The following is a 20,600-nucleotide window of genomic DNA, read 5'->3' on the forward strand; positions in this document are numbered from 1 at the left end:
AAGCAAGGCTCTGAACGAACGTCAGTCACCGTCTCCTGGCTCTGCTGAAATGGCTTATTAACAAGCCCCTCTAAGGCCACCTCTCAGAATCAGCCTCCCCTCCCTTTCCCTGCTGTTTCCCCCTCTGCACCTTTCAAATAGAGCACCTCTGAAGGGTCCTCCCGGGGGCCTCAGTGTCCTCCCACTGGCCACCACCCTGGGACTGCCCTGGCCAGATCCCCCTGACAGAATGTGAATCACTTATCCCGGGGGTAGGGCCTTGCACTCCCCGAGTGCACATTCAATGTTTGCTGTGTAGCTTTGGAAGCACTTTTTCCAAGATTCCTGCTGGAACCTCTCATGGCGGGGAGGAACTGAAGCCCGATTCTTTAGCCTGAGAACGCTCATCAGGATGTTGGGTTCCCCCGGAGTCCTGGGGACTTTGGAGCTATTATCTCATTAATCCTCAGGGGTGCCCATGGCATGATGGCTTGGCTACTCCCCATCTTGGCCAGGGGCTCCATAGAGAACAGGCAAAAGAAAACCTAGTTTTGAGGTACAGTCCCAGGGCAGCGAGGTCAAGGACAGGGAAGTGAGCAGGAAGGACAGCAGAGTTTAGGAGACGGCCTACCCAATGGTCCACTCCTCAGAGACAGCTGACTGCTCGACTGCTTGGGAATGTGGGTGTTTTACAGGGACTCCCACTGGCCAAGAAAGAGCATCCTGCCTGAATCCTGTTGCTAGGTGGCCCCAGTCCGTTCCATGGCACACTAACCCCCCAGGGTCTCTGCATCACCTTGGCTGGCCACGGGAGGCCAGAGCGGTGCTCATGAACTTGTACAGAGACTTCGGGCAGGCTTCCCTGGAGTGTGATGCCTCGCTGCTGAGCCAGATGGGGAGCAGTCGGCCTCTCCATGGGCCCATAGGAGGGGCCTGGGGCTGAAGTCCTGCAGCGCCCCGCAGCAGGCTTGTGCTGAGGCCGGGCTGGTGGGCTACGGTTGGCAGGGAGGAGGTGAGTGCATCTGGGATTATCTGCTGCTGGGTTGAATAGTCCATTTCACATATCAAAAGTAACGTGCCCACAGTTGCATTCTGTTCAGGGTGGACACAAGTCTCAAACCCTGCCCTGTCCCCTTGACCACAGTGCAGGAGAGGGAAAGGTGGACACTGGGATTCACAGTAGACCACTCACCTTTAGGGCTGTGAGCAACAGCCCACTATCCCCCAAACGACATGTATCTCTCCGCATTCATCCATCCATTCACCCTCACTCACTCATCTATCCATCCAGCCCCTGCTCAGCGTCTTCCTGTGACACACTTGTCCTGTGCTCTGCCCCAGGCTGGACTCTAAATCACGTGGCTGCAGTGTGGGGGGCAATTCCTTTACTACAAGGCAGCTGCACCCACGCTCCGTGGGCCTCCAGGGGACATATGGACTTCCTGTGTAGAAAGGCATTGGAAGTGGAACCTCAGTGGATGACGAGGACTTTCAGGAGGGGGTCAGGGAGAAAGGTGTCCCAGAGCCAGTCACAGCCAAGAAGGCAGAGAGGCCTGGTGTGCAGGACCCTCTGGGGAGATATGGCTCTGCAGCAGGAGGGTGGGGCTCCCTCCAAGTTTGCTCACAGAACTTCTGTTTGGGTTTTCCTCAGCACATTCCAATCCCCACCATCAGCACAGAAACATGGTCTTCACTGCTCAGACCACTTCCTAGTAGGTAACGGGTGGAGGGGGGGCACATAGATGATTATCAGTGAAATCCGAATTCACTAACAGAACTTTCGAACAATGCTTTGAAGTCTCCACCCTAGAAGCCACTCTCCTCCGCTGCCCAGCATCTGCTGAGTCTGTGTGGGTCAAGGACAACCCGAGTCTTCTCTGTTGATTTAATTACCACACACGGACGATGAAATCACTCTGAATTTTTACCAAAGGCCACTGACATTTACAGAGATAACAGTAGGGATCCTCTTCTCTCATGTATTCTCTCTGGTCCTCAGAAGACAGGTGCCCAGGGCAGTCCACTTGACCAGCTGCTGTTCATCCCAGCAAAACCCCAGGGCTGGGGTTTACCTTGCATGTGTGAGAAGCGAGGTTCAATGTGTAGCAAGGAAATGGGTGGGGGTAAATGGGGCCGGGCCATCCTGAGTGTGATAAACTGGAAGTGGGAGGAGCCAGGGCCTTGACCCCATTGGCCCAAGGCGGCACCTCCCACCCCAGTTAACCTTATTGATTTGTGTTTATGAAAACTGCTTTGTGCCCTGCTTGGTGCTAGACCAAATGGATCACAACCACTTAGGACACACGTGCTAGTTTTTCATCTGATAACAAAGCTCACTGAAGTCTAGGTGCTGGGTTAAGGGAATGAGGGGCTTCCACACCTGAAGGATGAAGCCTAAGTCAGTTGTGGCAATGTTCTAATAGAGGAAGGAGCAACATGGGGGCTTCACGTGAGGGGAAAAAAAAGGAATTCCACTGACTTCTGCTGACAGTAGAAGAAATGTGGGACGCGGTGCCATCTGTTGAAGGACATTGCTGATTTTGTGCACCCGGGTATCTTTGTGCTCAGGAGGTGTGCAGAGTTAAAACTATTTGCCAGTTTCAACATTTACTTTGAGATACTGTTGCACCCTTTCTCTTCAGGGTTTTCCCAGCATACCCGTGTGCTACCATAAGGCACAAAACATTCCGACATTCATTGATGAGGACAGTAATTCCACCGTGGTAATATTGACTCGGGGACATTAACCTCCGGCTGTGGGGCTGGGAGTTTTGAAATGTGATCTCCGCAGCTTAGTTATAATTGTTTTATGTCACATTGACCCGGCATGTTTACGATTTTTAACAACTGTCTTAAAAAGTCCAGGGACATCTGTTGAGAGTTTAATTGTGAGTGTAAAAAAATCATTAAAGGCACATTCAAGAGATCAATTTTCACAGTGCTTAAACAACACGGTGGCCATCAGGCGGTGGGGAATCTGGCGACAGGACCGACTTAGTCCCCCAAGTCGCAGAACAGGGCCCCGGGAGACGATGAAAGATACTTTAGAGGAAACCGGACGGGGAGGTGGAGCGGGGGCAGAGGGAGAAGGGGGAAAGAAGGTGCAGTGCGGGGCAGGGAGAAGAAAAGAGAAAAGGAGCCTCTCCCCTCCCCTGCCAAAGTGGCATTAGCCCTGGAGTTAGGCTGCGCGCCCCAGCAAAGGGGGGCGGGGGCGCCCCGTTTTCCTCGGACCCGGGTGGGGACGGGGAGAAGGACATCACGGGCGCCCCAATCTGAGCGCCGGGTCCGAGAGTTCCGGGGACCAGCAGTCCGAAGCTACCGGCCGGCGAGTTTGCGCGGCTCGCGGCGGCGGCCACTTTTGTTCTCCGCTCGGGGCGCCGGGCCGCGGCGGGGAGGAAGTGCGCACGCGCGGGCGGGGCGGGGGCGGGGCGGGCGGCGGGCCCCGGCGCCGCCCCCTGCCGCCCCGGCCCGCTCCATCCGGGCACTGCCGAATTAGCATCGTGCCGAGGCACAACTTTGCCGAGGCCCAGCGAGATCCAGGCGCGCGCGCCGGAGGAAATATAGTCCCTGCCGGCGGGCGGCTGGCGCGGGCGGCGGCGGGGCGCGCGCGCGGGGCTGCGCGGGGCTCCCGGCGCCGGGGGGCCATGCGCCGGGCCGCGCTGGCAGCCCGGGGACCCCGCGCAACTTGCCCCGCAGCCTGAGGAGTTGGGGCGGCCGTGGGCTCGGTGCCGCGGCGACCGGCCGCCTTTCTTCCTTCTCGCCCGTCCCCCTCCCTTTCGGCCGTGGAGGAGGGGGCTCCCGTCCCCCCTCCTCCGAGGCCCGGTCCGCCCCCGCCGGATCCCGCGCCCCCAGCTGTTCCGCACAACTTCCCGGGATCGGGGGCCAAAGTGAGCGCAAAGTGCCACCCAAGTTGCCGGGATGGAGCTGCAGAGCCGGCCCGAGGCGCTCTCCGTGGAACTCGCGCGCCACCAGGTAGGTGGCTGGGGGTTGGGGGGTCGGGTGGGAGACGGGGGAGTGTTTGGGGGAGTGGAGGCGCCCGCGACCCGAGTTTTCTCTCATGTCCCAGGGTCCCCTGGCTGGGGTGCCGGGAACGGCCCCTTCCTAGAGCCCGTCCTGGGGCAGGGGAGGTCTGCGTGGCTCGGCCCCCTCCTTGGTTCCCTCTCCACCCTCCTCCCGCGCGATCCTGCACTGTTTGAGGCTTGAGGGCTCCTGGCATCGGATCGCGGCATCTTCCCTTAATCGCTGCCGGGTCTGCCTGACAGGGGTGGCCGGGAGGGGTTCCCTTCGTGAGCTTGTCCCGGGGAGGGGAAGCGTGGACAGCCCCCTTCCAACCTTTTCCTTCGGCCTCTACCCCCACGGAGTCCTGCACTATTCGCAAAAGTAGTTTTGGTGATTGTTGGTCCGCGAGCGGCGGCGTGGCGGCCAGCGCCGGAGCGGTTTTGCGGCGTGCGCGTGTGTGTGTTGGGGAGATTAGGACGCGACTTGAATATTTATGAGCTTTGCTCGACACGGACTCGCCGTGTTTACTTGGCTCTTTGTTCCTCCCCCCTCCCCCGGCACACACTCACACTCACGCACTCATTCGCACACGCACCCCGGCCTGCAAACTTGCACGGCTCGGGGCGCGCCGCCGGGTGGCCTCGGCCCCCGCCCCGCCCCGCGAGCTGCCCCGATGAGGCGGCAGCCACAGGTAAGCGGCCCCGCGCGGCACTGCCCGGTCGCCGCGCGTGCGGGACGCGGCCAGGGAAACTTGGGGCGCGCTGCGGCCGTCCTGGCCCTTGGGGTGCCCGGCGGGGTGCCGTGGCCCATGGGGCCCCGGGCGCACCTGACCCCCGGCCTGCCGGCCTGAGCCCGCTCCTCCGTGTTTCCGCAGAACGGCGACCTCAAGAAGCAGCTCCACGAAAGGCAGCCGCGGATCGCAACGCTCAGTGACAAACAAGTAAGCGAGGGGACCAGTCCCCCAGTTGAGGCGAGGGGCCCCGGAGGGGTCGCCGGGCACTTTGACAGCACCCTGAAAAGTGCCAGCGTAGGCGCCACACACGCAGACTCCCCCAGGGGTCTGTCTCCAGTCCTCGAAGTTATCGCCCCCCCGTTTCTGGGGAGAAAGAGCCGGTTCGTGGCGACGGAGGGTGAGCGCGAGGCCCCGGCAGTGGCCGAAAAAGACAAGCTGCACCTCAAAGGCGCCGGCAGCCCGGCGTCCATTTTGAGTTGGTGGACATGTTTTTGGAACGTGTAAATTCCCCGGGCTCGGCGTCCCCAGCCCCACACTGGGTGGGAGTGGGAGCGGAGGACGGCGGTCATTCGAGCCTGGACGTCAAACTACTTGGAAGCAATTCCTGGCTTCCTTGGAAGATCTCGCTTTAAAATCCTTCCCTGGGCGCCCCCCTCCCCTCCACTTCGCCGGCTTCACTTTTTATTCTTGGAATCTGACGCCAGCTCCCGGGAACAAAAGAAAGGCGCCCCCGGGACCCCCCGGTTCTGCTCCAACTTTGGTCTCTGGGCCTTAGGGGTAGATGGGGACCCACCAGGAGCTCCCGCGGTGGGGGGCGCGGCGACAGACCCCCGCGCGGCCTCCTCGGGGGAGGAAAAGTTGTCCATTGTGACTTAGTTGCGCTGAGCTCAGCGCTCCGGGTTTCAGCACCACGAACAGATGCCGCCGCCGGAGCTCGGCCGGCCGCGCGCCCCCGCCCCCCGCCGCCCCTCCCCCGCCCCCGCGCGGCGCCCCCGCCCCTTCCCCGCCGCGGAGCCGAGAACTTTGAGCGGCGCAGCCAATGGCGCTCCCGGGGCTCCGAGGCGGCGGGCGGGGGCGCCCCTCCTCTGCGCCCTCCGCCCGCCCGCGGCCGCCCCCGCCCCGCGCCGCCGCGCCCCCTGGCCATCGATCGCGCTTCCTTCGGAATGCCACCGCCGCCAAACTTGGACCGCTCGGGCCCCGCGCCCCTCCCCCCTCGCGGCGGCGCCCCCTCCCGGGCGGGGCTTTCCCTGCGGGGGAGAGGCGGGGACGCGGCTGGCGGGGCGCCGCGGCGGAGAGGCCAACTCCGGCCCCGGGGCTGCTTTCGAGTCTTTAAAGTTGAAAAGTGGTGGGAGGGGGCGTGCGGGCGAGGAGGCGACCGGAAAGAAAGATGGCTGTTCCGGCGGGTCCGCGCCCGGTGGGGGCGCCCGGCTGGACGGCGGGGTTGGGACGCGGCATTAACCCCTTTCTGTCGGTGCCGCGGCCCCCCACCCCCCGGCTGCGCGCCCCCGTCCGGGAGTGGAAGCTTCCATTCCCGCCGGAGGGGGGCCCGGCGCGCGGCCCCGGCGAAGTCGGGGAGTTCGCGGGGGGAGGGGACCCAGGCCCGGCATTACCATTTTGATTGCTTCGATGCCATTTTTGGAGGGGGAGGGGTTGGAAGACCCTTCTCTGCAGAGCACAAAGATGTTTAATCACTGTGTAGGATCAAATCGGATACTTTATTAAAAACAAAACACAACACCACCAAATCTGTAGAGTAATAGCTGAGGGTTACTAAGCCCCTTTTCCACTGGATAAAAGGGCAAGTTGTTGACTCTTACGTTCGGAGTAGATTTAAAACAGGAGCCCGTCACCCGGCGGCTTTCACGGCAACAATGTCTTTATGTCTGCGCTGCGTGGCAATAGTTTTACTATTTGGAGTGGCTCTTCGGAGCTTAGGTTTGATCATTTCCTCTGTATTGTAGCAACTGTTTCAAGGCTGTTTAAATTTTTATGATGATAGTAAATGAGTAGCTATTTATTATCCGACAGGCTGGAATTTAGATAAGGCTGAAAGAAACATTTGGAAATCCTGTCTGAAGGTGGTGGAGCTGCTGGGCCAGAAGCTGCCTACTCAGGCTGCCTTTGCCTTTAAATTTGAACTCGGGAAGGATGCCTACGACTGAAGACGCATACACCTCCATCTTTGTGTGTGTGTGTGTGTGTGTGTGTGTGTGCGCGCGTGTTTAAAAAGAAAGGAAACAAGAAAACTTTTGTTCCCTGGCCTTTTAAAAATGTTTCTCTTTTTGATGACTAAAAATGACATCTGGTCAGCAGCCAGGGTTTGGCCTGCCATCGGAACTTGTGTTTGTAACTGCAAGTGTTGTTGCTTTTCCGGTTCTTTTTGTGGCATTTTATATAACAAGGGCTCATAAAAGGGAGGGGAGGGGGCTGAGGCCGGCTTCAGCATGCTAATCAAGCCGCCTTGTCTCTCCTGGGCTGGCTGTTGCATCTTTCAGGGGTCACCTATGTCTTGAGTTGGGTGGACTGAACATTTCCCCTCCTCTCTCCTTGGAGACCTCCGCAGTGATTGGCAGCTTGGCCCGGGAAAGGTGGAGGTACGCATTGGGAGGTGACTAGGATGTGCTTTGAAGAGGCTCTCTGTTGGATATCCCAAAACTTGTCCAGTAGGAGCCAAAATATGGGAGTAGGAATGAAAAAGCTTGTATGTCAGAGCCTTTTTTTTTTTTTTTTTTAACTCAACATGAAATTAAAGGTAGGATTCCTTTTTAGAGTCACTTGGAGAAAAAAATCTTACCACCTCCGGCGATTTCTTTTTGTGTGTGTGCTGCCCCCACTTGGAGTATCGGATATAAAGGTTAAGTTTCAATTAAAAGTGCACGTGCAGAGGATGATGAACTAGATAGTAAAATGAACAGATGACCCCATTATCCACGTGTTGGAAACACAGATGCAACGTAGGATCTTCAGGGCCCGCCATCAGCTTCTCATTCATGCCCTTTAGCACTGGAATGTTTTCAGTAGATAAGTGTGTAAAGGACTCAGAATCAGGTAGTTTGTCGGTCAGAAGGGGAGAAATAAATCTTGTCCAGTTTTCCTCTCATCACTGGGGGGGTTAAGGGTTAAACGGAAAGCTATGTGCCATGGGACCCTGCTATCTGAAAAGGAAATTCATATTTTCTCCTTGGGGGAATCAGAAGGGCATGGGGGAGTTGGTCAGAGCTGACCTGTGATGGGGGACACAGGCAGGTTGTGCTTGGGATAGTGTGCACCTCAGTGCTGGGCTGCGTCTGGTGAGGTTGGACCCCTCTTCTTTAACAAGATATGATGTGTGAAGACTCCATTAGCTGCTCCAGTGGTTTTACACCATGAATCTGCAGCACATGCAGAGACGCAGTAACATTTTTATCTAAATTGTCAAGCAACAAGCACTTCCGTGTAAATAACAGACCATCATAAACACTGAAGGCTCCCCCCCCCCCCTGCTTTTAGTGTTCTTGTAGCAGTTCGAAGTCACGTGAGGTGGTATCTCCAGGCCTGACTTCATGCAATCCAGTCTGTCCGAGTTTGAAGAGTCTTGTGTTTGAACTTGAGTTCATATTCATGTGGACTTGCCTGAGAGACCCTGGAGGTGAACCTGGGGCCTTGCGCATTGCCCCATCCATCCATTTGATGGACTCTGGGTTCCAAGGGGTTGTCCTCTAGCACAGCAATAAAAATCCGTCTTCTTGAAAGGCGGTCTGTCCGTGTGTGCTCCCGCAGGCACTAAATCGTGTCTTCGGCAGGATTCACCAGTCACTGGAGCACAGGGGTTCCCCCTGGAAGGCTCCCCAGCTGAAGCCCATAGCAGGTTTATCCCCAGAGCACTCCCTTCCAAGATGGTCTTTGCTTGGTCAGAGGACATTCTCTTCTCTACGCTCTCCTCCCAAGCCTGCTCCCCTCAGGAAATATTCCCTGATGTTCCTCTAGAGTGTCCCCCTCATGCCTGAAACAGCATTGTTTAATATTACAGGCCAGAGACCGAATTAAGGCCAACTCCAAAGGCTCCGCGTTGTGCCCTGTGTGGTGACGGTGTGGGTTGGACCACCCCCTGCACAGCTGAAGCCTGCTGGGGCCCTTCCACCTGAGCCCTTCTCCACGCCCCCACCACCCTGCAAGATGGCAGCAGCCTCCTCACTGTGTCCACCTAAAGGAGGACAGAACAGTTTTATTGATACACAGTTTGCACACGTCATTCGCCTGTAGAAAGGAAGCCATTTGGGGGGCCTTGTATTTCCAGGCCCCTTTGCCCCTGTCCATTTCATAGTGTTCATCACCCGGAAAGGGAACCGTTGGGCTGTCCTGCCCTCCAGCCCCAAGCGACTGCTCCCCTGCTCTGGAGTGGCCTGCTGGGGACTTCCCACCTGGGGTCACAGACCACCAGCCTCACCTACTGTGAGGTTTCAGGGGTGCCCTGGTTGTAGCACAGGTCAGTACATGGTTCCTTTTTGTGTCTGAATGCCCCTCTGTCCATGGCTGTTTGGATGGTTTCTTCCTTTTGGCTTTTAATAGTTGTGTGCTGAATCTCTGGTCCTTCTAGTGTGTGCCTTCACCAGAGTGAGTGCCTTAATCAGAATGGGATCACTCTGCTTCCTGCTCACAACCGTCAAGTGGGTCCCCATTGCTCTCAGGGGCCCTGCCTGCTGCCTGTCCTCTACTGGAGGGAGTGGGGGTTCACTGCACTCTTTAGCCTGGCAGCAGGGCCCTCCTGGTTGCTTTTCAGCAGGTCCCTGGCACCCTGAGTGTCGCCCTGCCTCTGAGGAGTGCCTGCATTACTGTCTTGATCTGACTGTAAGCTCTCTGTGGGGCGGTGGCAGAGGGAGGTCTGCTCAGAATCAGTCCAGGGTTGTTCCCCGTGTTTTCAGGGCAGGGAGGAGTGTGGGGTCAGCAGTGGTGATGTGGTGGCCCAGAGGAGCCCCCGCCTGGAGTCAGCAGGCAATGAATGAGTGGCCCCAGAGGTGAGTGGACCAGCTCCCAGCCCTGGCGGACTTGACAGAAGAGTGATGTGTGACAGCTGTGACGTGTGACTCCTGGAAAAGGGCTGTGAAGGCTGTGCTGTGGGAAGCCTTGCCGAGTTTGTGGGCTGGAGACGGAGGACCGCTTCCTGGAGCAGGTCACCTGGGGTGGGTGTTCCCAGGACCCTGGGTGTGGGCAGTGGAGCTGGTGGTTGGAGGAAAGGGCCTGAGGAAACCCTGCAGGAGGGTCAGGTGTGCTGGAGGTGTTTCTGGCAGTGAAACCAAGAGAGAGGAGCGAGATGTGAGCTGTGGCCAGAGCAAGGAAGGTGTGTGAAGGGCGGGATTTGATGTGGTAAGGCCTGAGGCAGAAGGTGTGGAGGACGGCAGATTCCAAGCGGGAGAGTGGAGGGGCTGAGGTCCCCTGGCAGGTGAGCTGCTTATTCTTTTGTTGCCTTGTGGGAAGGTGCTTCCATGGTCCACGCTGTGTGTGTCCAGGGAGCAGGAGGCTGGGCACCTATGCAGAGCACCAGTGACCAGTGTGATCAGATGGGGAGGGTGGGGACTGCAGGGGACCTTCTCCTGCCTTCTCCAGAGCAGAGAAGTTTGTGGGGGACAGCTCTGGAAGCCTCCACAAGGTGACTCAGAGGGAAACTGCTTAAAGAAAACAAAAGTGTGTGTGCATGACGTACACACATCTATGTTGGGTGAACTTAGTTGCAGCTTATTTTGAATTTATTTTTATTGCTCCTACATAATATAGAATGATAAATAACAAATCTGTGTATGTCGAAGTTTACAACAACACCACATACACAAAGCCTATGTAGTACACGTAAATTCTGTCCAGGATTACGTCACTAAAACGAGAGGAGGGATCTGTTTTTGAACTCAGGAAGTTAATGACCGTTCTCCTGCCCTGAAGTGAGATGTTACTAGGAAAGGCCGAGGTCCACAGTCTGCTGTTTCAGTGACATAGAGGAATAGAGAAAATTCTACTCAAAAGAAAGTTTCTGATGTGATGCAAGCCGCGTGTCTGGGAACCACAGCACAGGTTTGAATGTCGGGTAACAGGGAGGGTCCTCTCCTTGCTGCCCCCCTGGCTCGTGGATGCCATCGGTGTCAGGCGTCAGTGTTCGCGGCTGCACTCTGCACACACGTACACCTGTCATCTGGACGGCACAAGTGGCTGTTGAACTTGTCTCCACACCTGCCAGGGTTGTGCACGTGGGTTGGAGACAGCTGGGTTAATTCTAGAAACACTCGTAGCTCCCAGCAGATTCTGGGGATGTGGAGTGGAGGTGGGTGACATGGTTAGTGATGGTGACGCCTCACTCTTGCAGATGTTTCCCCTGGTCTCTGCTCACAGTGCTTGGGAGCAGGTGACTCTGTTTACCTGTCCCGCAGCGAGGCCTTGTCACGGGACGCCTGGCCATCAGCAGTGGAGGGATGGTGTGCTCTGTGGGGCTTGTGCGACAGCCCCAAGGAGGTGGCATTTGTACCTGGGGAAGTGTTGGAGGCAGATTGTGCACACTGCCCCGTGCGGCTGCAGCGCTCCCTTTGAAGATTCCGTGCCGTCCCCTCTGTGGTTCTTCTCTGCTGGTCAGATCAGAGGCGGACAGCTTCCCAAGGCCAAGCAGCTTTGGACCAGAATGGAATTGCCGGTTCTGCCCCCAGCCTCAGGTGCCCTGTGCCTTGGCCCCACCTCCTCTCCGTCTGGTCACCACGTTGTCAGGTATGAGGGGACATAACCGGAAGAGCCAGGGCCCCAAGTGCTCTTGACCTAGCCAAGTGCCCCGGCCAAGTCCTCCTGCCCTCTGAGCTCATTTCCAGTCTGAGATGTGGGGGTTGTAATGAGACCCCCTCCCATGTTCCAGGTGGGCATGGAGGGCACTGAGGGGTCAAGTGCGGGTGAAACTGGGTGCTCTGCCCGCTGAGGCCCAGCTGGCCTGGGAAATGCACTGTTGCCGCCTCCATGTCCCCACTCACGGTGTCCTGTCTCTTGCCACCCTGGGGAAGGTTGATGGTGACACTGCGCTGTCCTCTTCAGCCAGTCCAGAGTGTCCACTTTGATACTTTACCCTCTGATACCTGCTGTCCGACTGTGCAACTGGTTTCAGTTAGGTTTGGATTTTTTGGTGAGATGCCTGAAGATGCCTCATCAGAGCTGCTGGCCACGATTCCCCCGGGATTTAGTGGGTTTTCCTCGGGTGCCTTTGTCTTCTCAGGAGCCGAATCCTGGGCTCGGTGCCCTTTTGTTTTCTGTCGTGAAGCCGCTGGTCAGCGGGGCTGCTCCCTGCTCTGTCCGCGGAGGCGTGCTTCTGCTCTGGGGCCGGCGTCAGCTTTGGGGGCTCTGGATGAGAAGCAATGTCTGCAGTCACCCTGGTCACCTGCACGGCTGGGTACGGCCCCCGCCCTGGTGTCTGTGGCCTGGACACAGCCCGGGGAGAGTGCTGTGTGGGCTTCTCGCTTCCGTCTCGAGCGGCCTGTGACATGGAGGTCTGTGGCACAGGCTTTAGGCCAGACAGACCCAGGTGGGAGCCTCCCGTCCTGTGGCAGCCCCGTGCCGGGCAGGGTTCGCCTCCTGAGAGGCTCCGGTTCCTGATGGCAGACGGGAACAGCAGCGTGCTGCCGGTCGGCACCGGGCTCCGTGTGGTTTTGCCCAAGAAATGATACTAAGGGGCGACGGGAGAATTAGGTGAGGTGGCACCTTGAGCCCGGACCTTGTGTCCTGCATGTGTGTGGCTTGACCCCACCTTCCGACACCTTAGGAACCAGTTTCCCCTCGGAGGCCCTCTGGGAAGGCCTGCTGCTGATTTCTGTGCTGCTCGGGAAGAGGCTGGAGCCTGGACAGGTCCGGTGGCTCACTGGGTCTCCCCGCTCTGGGCTGCCGGGCCCTGGGGAGGAGCAGCAGTGCTTTCTCCTGGGCAGGTGAGCCGCTGGGCGTGGACTCTCACTGCCCTGTGCGCAGGTGGAGGCAAGCCAAGCTGGTGTGCGGGAGATGAGCCCCAGCAAGTCAGCGGCCATGAGCGTGAGTTGCCCCCAAAGCAGGAAGTGGGAGCAGTCTGCAGGAGGCCGGGGTCAGGTCTCCTCCTCTCCCTGGGACACCTGCTGAGGAGCGTGGGGCAGGCTGAGGACAGGGAGGAAGGACTCTTCTATGCTGCACTGTGGGCTGACCCCAGAGCACAGTCCCTGGCTTGGGCTGCGAGCCCTGGTCTGCCACCCCGCACTCGACTTTCCTGGCGCACCCGGCCTGAGCCCCTGGGTGTGTTGGGTGCCGCGTCTTGTTATTACGGACGTTGGGATTTTATGCATTAAGGGGAGGCTTCATCTCATTTTGAAATGGCCTCTATTCTCCGAAAGAACAAATATGCCTCCTTAAGGTTCTTTATTGGCTGTTACTTATTGTTCGAGTAGCCGTGGGGAAACTGCTGACGCGGCTTCGCTCGCTTACGGCCTCTGACTGCCAATAGCCGGCGTCCCTCCCCGTCTCGCCCGGGCTGCGCCTTACGTGATCCGATTTAGCTTTTGGCTTGGCGCTCGCTCCTGCAGGTCTGGTTGGGGCGCAGTGGGAAGGGCCGCTTCCGCTGGGGACTTGACATTTTTGCCCAGGGTTGAGTTGAGCCCTCATCCTGAGGAGGGGCAGGAGGGGCCCCCTGGCTGGTCCTGGTCGCCCAGTGCTGCTTGCCAGGCAGGGCCGTCTGGAGTGGGTGTCCGTGGGCTGGTGTGATGCTGATGTGCAGGAGAGAAGCCGAGTGAAGGGGTGTCCTCTGACGTCATCGAGCTACTTTAGGAACATGGTATGGGAAACGGAGGCTGGCGGGCCAGAGGCGGCAACGCCATGGGAGAGCAGAGGCTACTGCAGCTTTTTGTTGGGACAGAGACCTTGGTGTTAGGTGTGTCCAGAGCCAGGGTCCGGCCACAGGCCTGGACGCAGGCCTGGACTCGGTAGAAGCCGAGGGTCCATGTGGCCTGGACTTGGCAGACGACTTCTGACGCCAAACCCTTCAGGTGAGAGTATCAGACGGGGCTTTGGAGCACACTTTGTCTTACACCAGGGAGACTGAGGGTGCAGGTGGGCTGTGGGGCAGGGGAATCAAGTCCAGGGACAGAGCTCGTCTTCCACCAATCTCACTGTGGCCTCAGGGGAGCCTCCAGTTTGTTTCCACAGCAAGATTCGGTTTGCTGAAGTTTCCTGTGGGAAGCTGCTTTCCTGGAGCCTCGCCCCAGGAGAGAGGGGCTGGGACCTGCCCTTGTGTGTGGACAACGGGGCCACCAGGAGAGGACCCCGGCGGCATCCTGTTGGTTTCAGAACAGCTGTCAGATACTCAGAGCAGGTGACTTCCGATTGGTACAAGTAAGAGAGGGCCACCTTTCCCAGCCTCGTGTGTTCAAAATTGTCTGATTGTGAAACCTGTTGAATTGGAATGGCTGCTGGTCTGTGAGGTGGGTGAGTGTCCAGCTCTGTGTCCCGGGTGCATGGGAGGAGGACCTGCACATGGTTTCCCCCAGCCCTGGTGTACACCTGCTGCTTGCGGAGTGTGTACACAGGGGTCGAGGCCCACCGTGGGCTGGGAGGGGGAGGGGGAGTCGGCGCCCAGAGGGAAGAGGAGCTGACAGCTGTGACTGCAGTTGCCTTTGGGGGCATATTGCCTGCCTTCAGGGTCTTGAGTGTGACAGGCTGTCACTGGGGGGAGCTTGGGGAGGCTGTCTGCCCCAGAAAAGAGAAGGGCATGGGGCGGGGGAGCAGGGAAAGGGAGCAAGAGGGGTTCCCCGTGACGTTCAGGCGGAAAGCCAGCCCATACGTGCAGTTGAACTTGGGGATGTAATTAAGGATATGTGCATATTTATGCTGTGATCCAGAGTTCAGTGTGAGAGGAGCTCACCAAGTGACAGGCAGCAGTTCCCACAGTCAGCGACACCAAGGCTCGCCCGTGATGAGTGTGCCCTGGCGGGGTGCGCAGCGCACAGAGACGCGCTGTGTGACCTCCTGACTGCCCTCTGACAGCCCCCCTGCTGCAGGGTTCTCTCCACCCACACGCTGCTCCCCGGCTCCCAGCTTCCACTGCAAGAAGGTCCCCAAGAGCTTGTCCTGGCTTGGAAGGGGAAGTGACAAGGCAGTCACTGGGGCCACCGTGGACTGAGGCCAGAGGGCCCTAGAGACTGTCACAGCTGCAGGCGCTGGAGGTGACAGCCGTGGGCATGTTGGAAGGCGTGGTCAGGAGCCACCTGTGGCAGGGCTTTAAAGACACCCAGGTGCCCAGAACATTTAGCAGAGGAGACTGAAAGGGACCAAGATGACAGAGCCCTCTGTGCCTTAGACCTCTTCCCCAGTCCTGGGTGGCTCTGTGTGTCCAGAAGAGGGGGCCTGGTGAGGAGGGCGCCGGCAGCCTGGGCGTATGAGCAGGTGACATTCAGTATGTGCCTTCTCTGTGCTGGAGACATGGCTGTGGACGGGGGCCGGGGGTGCTCCCAGGCAGAGGGGAGACAGGTACCAGACGAGCCGAGTAAGCGAGAGAGTAAGCGAATGGGGGGGCTGGGAGGTGGGTGTCCTGGCGAGAAGCGGGGGAGGGGGGAAGCCTTGGGGGTGGGGGGGTGTCCCTGAGAAGGCAGCGTTGGAGCAGAGCCCTGCAGCAGCTGGAGGGAGCCAGTGGCCTTCTGTGGGAAGAGTGTTCCTGCAGGGGAAATGGCCCGGGCTTCCCGTGACGGCTCGTGTGGCTGGGGAGCAGGAGTGTGAGGAGATCGAGAACCTGTGGACGCGAGGGCCTCCAACGTGGCCACTCCTGCCTTTCAGTCGGGACGGCACAGCTAGTGGAAGTGCTTGCGGGCTGGGATGACCCACAGGCTGGGATGACCCTCGGGCTGGCTCCTGCGAGGCTGGAGGAAGAGCTGACCGCGGGCGCTGGTTGCTGGAGGTCTTCGCCTGCCCAGCCAGCCCTCAAGCCCAGAGGAGAAGCAGCCCTGCTGGCCCTGGGACGGGGATGTGCCGAGGCTGCAGCCTTGAGATTCTCTGGGGCTCTGGGATGGTCCTCAAGATTCAAAGGCCATGAGACTCCAGGTTGTGGCATAATCCGGGTCCTGGGGGTAGGATTCTGCAGTCCAGGGAGCCCCTGAGCCCCTGCAGGTTGCCAGTGCAGGGAGCTGTTGGGGTTCGTCCAGGCTCTGTCCCCCACTTAGGTAACTAAGCGGAACTCGGATCTGTTTCCATTCGTGAGATTGTCCTGCAACACCCCCTTCCGTGCCCCGCCCTGAGCCAGGGTCTCGCTGAAGTCATCGTGTCAACGTGCTCTGCCGTGCTCTGCCGAGTGGAGTTGAATGGGCCCGCGGCCTCTCCTACTGGGGATCTAATTATAAACACAAGGGACAGTACCAAATAAGCTGCCTTGGAAGGGAGAGGAGCCTGGCAGCCTGGTTAAAGTGTCCTTTAATGAACTTCTTGGTACTTGTATCTTAGCAACACATTTTATTACATCCTGGCGCGGCTGGACTTACTGTGCAGTAATTTATCCCCCCCCCTCCCCGCGTGCCCCCACCTTGGTGACGGGGGGGAGGGATGCGCCCACCCGCTCTCCCGAGGCTGTGACGGCCTCTCTTCAGCTTTGTTTAATTGATGAAAAAGGTAAACATGGCGCTGGGGCCAGGACCTTGCTGGCTGGCAGGAGCCGGTGCAGAGGGAGCGTGGCCGGCCTGGAAGGTGGGGCTGCGCGCCAGTCCCCGGGCTGCCGCTGCAGGCCCCTCGCGGGGGTGCTGATCTGCGCGCCTGGACTGGGAGTTTTTATCTGGTCTTCTTTCTTCTGATGACACTAATTCACAAATGGTGGGCTGGGGAGGGGTGTGTGTAACTCGTTCCTTGTGATTGGCAGCCTGTCAGGGGTATGGGGACGTGTGGCTGGGGCCACCTCTGGACCAGGTGCAAGTGGAGGGCAGCACCCGAGAGGAAGGGGCTGGGCACTGGGATAGGGGACCGTCCCCCTGGCATGGCTGTTCCTGAGCACAGGGACCTGGGTCACTTGCTTTTCTTCCGAGCTGTAACTGTCCTCTACTGAGCAAGTTCCTGAGGCCACAAACTGGGGGCTTCAAACAACAAAGTACTTCTCTCTGAGTTCTGGGGGCCGAAGTCTGAGCAGCGGGTGAGCAGGCTGTGCTCCTCCCCAAGGCGCCGGGGGAGGGGTCTTCCCGCCTCCCCCCACTTCTGGGCTCCTGGCGCTCCTGGGCTGGTGGGTGCCTCACTGGGTCTCTGCTTCCACATCAACTGGTCATCTTCCCTCAGGCTCTGCCTCGAAGTCTTCAGGGGCCTCGTTGATCCAGACTGACCTCAACCAGAGGGTCTTTTATATCTACAAAGACCCTCTTTTCCAGTAAGGTCGCATTTTGAGTTTCCAGATGGATGGAGTCGAGGGCCACTGCTCAACCCAGTGCGTCTGCCCGTGGAAGCTGGTCGTGCCCAACCCAGACTGGAGCTGGGAGGGAGGGGCTGTTGGGGTGCCAGTCATGCCGGACACCGTGGGCTCCTCCTGGGTGTGTCCCTACAGCTGGGAGCTGAGCTACACAGGGCCGATTCAGTGGTGTGGCAACCGTGTGTCCTGAGCCTGGTGGTAACAGATGAGGAAATGGAGTCCCACGGGGCCGGCAGCTTGTAGGAGCCTCAAGTCTCCTAGGAGGTGGGACAGGGAGCCCCGCGTCCCTGCAGGCTGGATGGCCACGAGGAAGGACAAGAGGCTGCCTGTTCCCCCTCCGTCTGTCCTGCTTCTGAACAGCTTCTCCTTGCTGCCAGCTGAGGATGAATCAGGGTGACGCCCTCAGCTGGCTGGTTTCCAAAGGGCGCTCACGTTAATGTCACACTCTCCACTCTGGAGAGCCACGGACTCGGGTGAGCCCCAGATTTTCCTGACTCACAATGTTCAGAATCACTGCTGTGTATCAGCCTCAGAGAGTAAAGCCTCCGTGCCACTCATGACAGCCTTTCCAGCAGGGTGTCAATCAGCGCTCTGCCATTGGGGCACACCCGCGAGGAGCCCACTGCGTCCTGTGTGGTGGGCACCCCAATAGCTCCATCCCCCAACTCTAGTCTGGCAGATGCACTGGGTTGACCAGTGTCTCCCCAAACTCTCTCCTTCTGGAAACTCAGAATGAGACCTTATTTGAAAAGAGGGTCTTTGCAGATACATCAGGTTGAGGTCGTTCAAGGTCAGCAGGGCCCCTGAAGACACCAAGGCAGATTATAACAAGCACTGCCTCCAAGCACGGTGCTGGGGTCCATGTGGGCGGGGAAGCTTGTCTCTGAACTGCAGGTGGTTTTGGAGTGGCTGGTCCCCGGCGGTGGCCTGTTCTCCCACTGAGCAGGAGACTGGGGAGAAGCCCACCCTCTGGGAGTCAGTCTCTGAGTCTGTCAAATGGGGATGAAGTGACCACCTCTTCCAGGTGAAGGTGAAGTGGCAACAGGACAGGGCCAGCCCATGGGTGTGGGGGCTGGGGATGGCTGATCAGGCCAGTTCAGGGTCAGGAGGCCAGCTTCTTCCTCTCCTCCAGCACCTGATGGCACACCTGCACCTTGTGTGCCTGGGTCCTCCGGTCCAGGGACAGAACTGAGGTCTCTGCTGGGGGGACAGGGAATGGGCCGCGGGGCCGCAGCTCCTCCATGGGGGCTGAAGGCACAGAGCCGGCCTGGACTCCTGGCTGGGCCCGGCTCCGCCTGCCCTCCCACGTCCAGGTGTAGCTTCCTCGGGTGGAAGGGCACCTCTCGGAGGTTCCTGCCTCCTGGATGTGTGCTGAGGCTTATGGGATGGTGCATTTGGGGTCACCTGTGTGGGGCATTGGCCCCAATCATGCTGACCAATGTTGGGGCAGGACGGTAGGAGGGCTGTGGGGTGGACCTCCTGCTCCTGGGTGCCGGCTGGGGGCTCAGGCAACCCCTAAGGCCACTCTGGTGGCTCAGTCTGATGTCCCTCTGCCTGTGCTCAGACAGCTGTGCCCTGGTTGAGGACCCTGTCCCCACTCCAGCTGTGCCACTGGAAGGCACAAAGAAGCCACGGCCAGAGCCCTCCTCACAGTGACCTGACCCCTGCTTTTTGCTGTGGGTGGACCGTGGTCTCCTATGGGTAAAGAGTGCCAATGGCCAGTTGATGGGGACGCTGACAGGCTTCTCTCCTCACAGGTGGGCGGGAGGGTCTCTGTCCTGCTGAGACGCCTGGTCCTGCAGGGGGTTCTTGAGTTTGCACACCTTCTCAGCCTTGTCCCGGGGACAGTGGCCCTGCGTCCAGGAGGGCGATGCAGCTGTGGCATTGTATTGGTCAGCTGTGCCGTGGTAACAAGTGGCCCCACACCTTGGTGGCTGAGGGTGAGTCGAACTGAGCCTAGGAGCTGCCCAGCCGTTCTCCGCCTCAGGGACATGCCACCTCTGGGCAGCCCGACTGCCACGTCCTGCCGGGGTCGATCCCGGCTTCAGGCCTGCTTCCCTGCTGCCCTCTGCCTGGGAGCCCTGTGTTTGACACCCACTGCTGTAATGAGTTTGGTTGAGTGGGGGCCCCCCCCACGACCCCTGTCCTGCAGCTCTGGACACATGATGGGACTGGGCAGGTGTGTGTGGCCTGGACATAGATGCTATGTGCAGGTGGTTTATAAAGGGCCACTTGTCCCTCTGGGGCTGTGCATGCTTCACACCCTCCAGCTCTGGTGCCTTGGTTTGGGTCCATGGTGAATGTTCCGTGGAAGACCAGTGGGTCACTCTGGGATGGCCCTCGGGTGCTGGGCAGGAGCGGGGGTGGAGGGTGCCTGGGTCTGTCCCATTACTGCCTCCTTGTCATCTCCAGTGGACGCCATCTGCACCCCACTGTGGGCTCCTGTGTCCCCACCCAGGCTCCCCACCGTCCCAGAGCCCTCAGTCCCTGCCATGTGGCTGGTGTCCAGGAGTGGCTGTGAGGCCCAGCGAGGGGGCAGAGGAGGTCAGGTGCTCTGGCAGAGGCCTTGGCTTCCCCAGGCTGCCCCGAGCGTGAGAAGTGCCCAGTTCCCTCTGGGACCTGTAGGGCATGGTTCTCCCTGCTCAGGGTCCACAGCAGGGAGGGGTAGCACCAGATTCCAGAGGGAACTGCTCCCTCCCAGGAAATGAGGCCCTGGAACATCAAGCGACTGTTCCACGTCCCCAGCTCCTAGGTGGCAGTGCAATCTCTGCGTGAGTCCCCCCTTTGTGGGTGGAAAGGACTTTGCTGTCCCTTGGCCCATTTGCTCCTGAGGCTTCGCTGCCTGTGCCTTCCCTCCGCCCCCTCCTCCAAGCCACGAAGTCCCCTCCATGACCCCCGTCTGACAGCCGCTGTCTCTGTACTTGCTGTGCAGGTGTCTGGGAAAGAGGGGAGCAGGGGGCAGGTGGGGTTTGGCTTTGGTTTGTGGGTGGCGCTGAGCGTCTAGGACATGAGGTGTCCAGGATGCCCTGTGGTCTGCAGGAGGCAGGGGTGAGACCCGCAGGACGGCCTCTGGAGTCTGGGGCCCTTGCACAGCCCATGGGGCTGGGAATATGCCGTCCTTGCTCAAGGTCAGACTCGCCAGAGGCAGGAGATTTTTTTAAGGGCACATTCTTTTGTTGTTGTTAAACATTTTTTTAGTTATACATGGGCACAACACCTTATTTTGTTTATTTTTATGTGGTGCTGAGGATCGAACCCAGGGCCTCACATAGGCAAGGCAAGTGCTCCTGTCACTGAGCCACAACCCGAGCCCAAGGGCACGTTCTTGACCGAGAGGCCCCAGGGTCCCACAGGCCAAGCTGACCATGCGCACTGCAGGTGGGGCCTGAGCTGAGTTCTACCCTGGGTTCTTCCTCCTCCTCTTTGTTTATGTCACCGGTGAGATTGTGTAATGTGACACTCACCATCCTGGGTTGGGACAGGTGGGGGTGCCGAGCACCTTGC

General features: G+C 59.1%; 1 protein-coding gene across 2 annotated transcripts in view; it reads left to right on the plus strand.

The window, feature by feature from the left end:
- Positions 1-3,897: 3,897 nt before the first annotated feature.
- The window catches only part of Phf21b (PHD finger protein 21B), a 66,326-nt gene continuing 49,623 nt past the window's right edge, over positions 3,898-20,600 (plus strand). Inside the window, exons 1-2 of one of the 2 annotated variants that reach the window (XM_027954637.2) lie at positions 3,898-3,951; positions 4,853-4,918. In XM_027954637.2, the coding sequence (XP_027810438.1) occupies positions 3,898-3,951; positions 4,853-4,918 (120 nt within the window). Of the gene's footprint in view, positions 3,952-4,651; positions 4,670-4,852; positions 4,919-20,600 lie in introns of those variants that run through there. The other variant, XM_027954638.2, reaches the window with a different exon arrangement.

This window comes from Marmota flaviventris, chromosome 3, assembly GCF_047511675.1.
Source record: "Marmota flaviventris isolate mMarFla1 chromosome 3, mMarFla1.hap1, whole genome shotgun sequence".
NCBI lineage: Eukaryota > Metazoa > Chordata > Mammalia > Rodentia > Sciuridae > Marmota > Marmota flaviventris.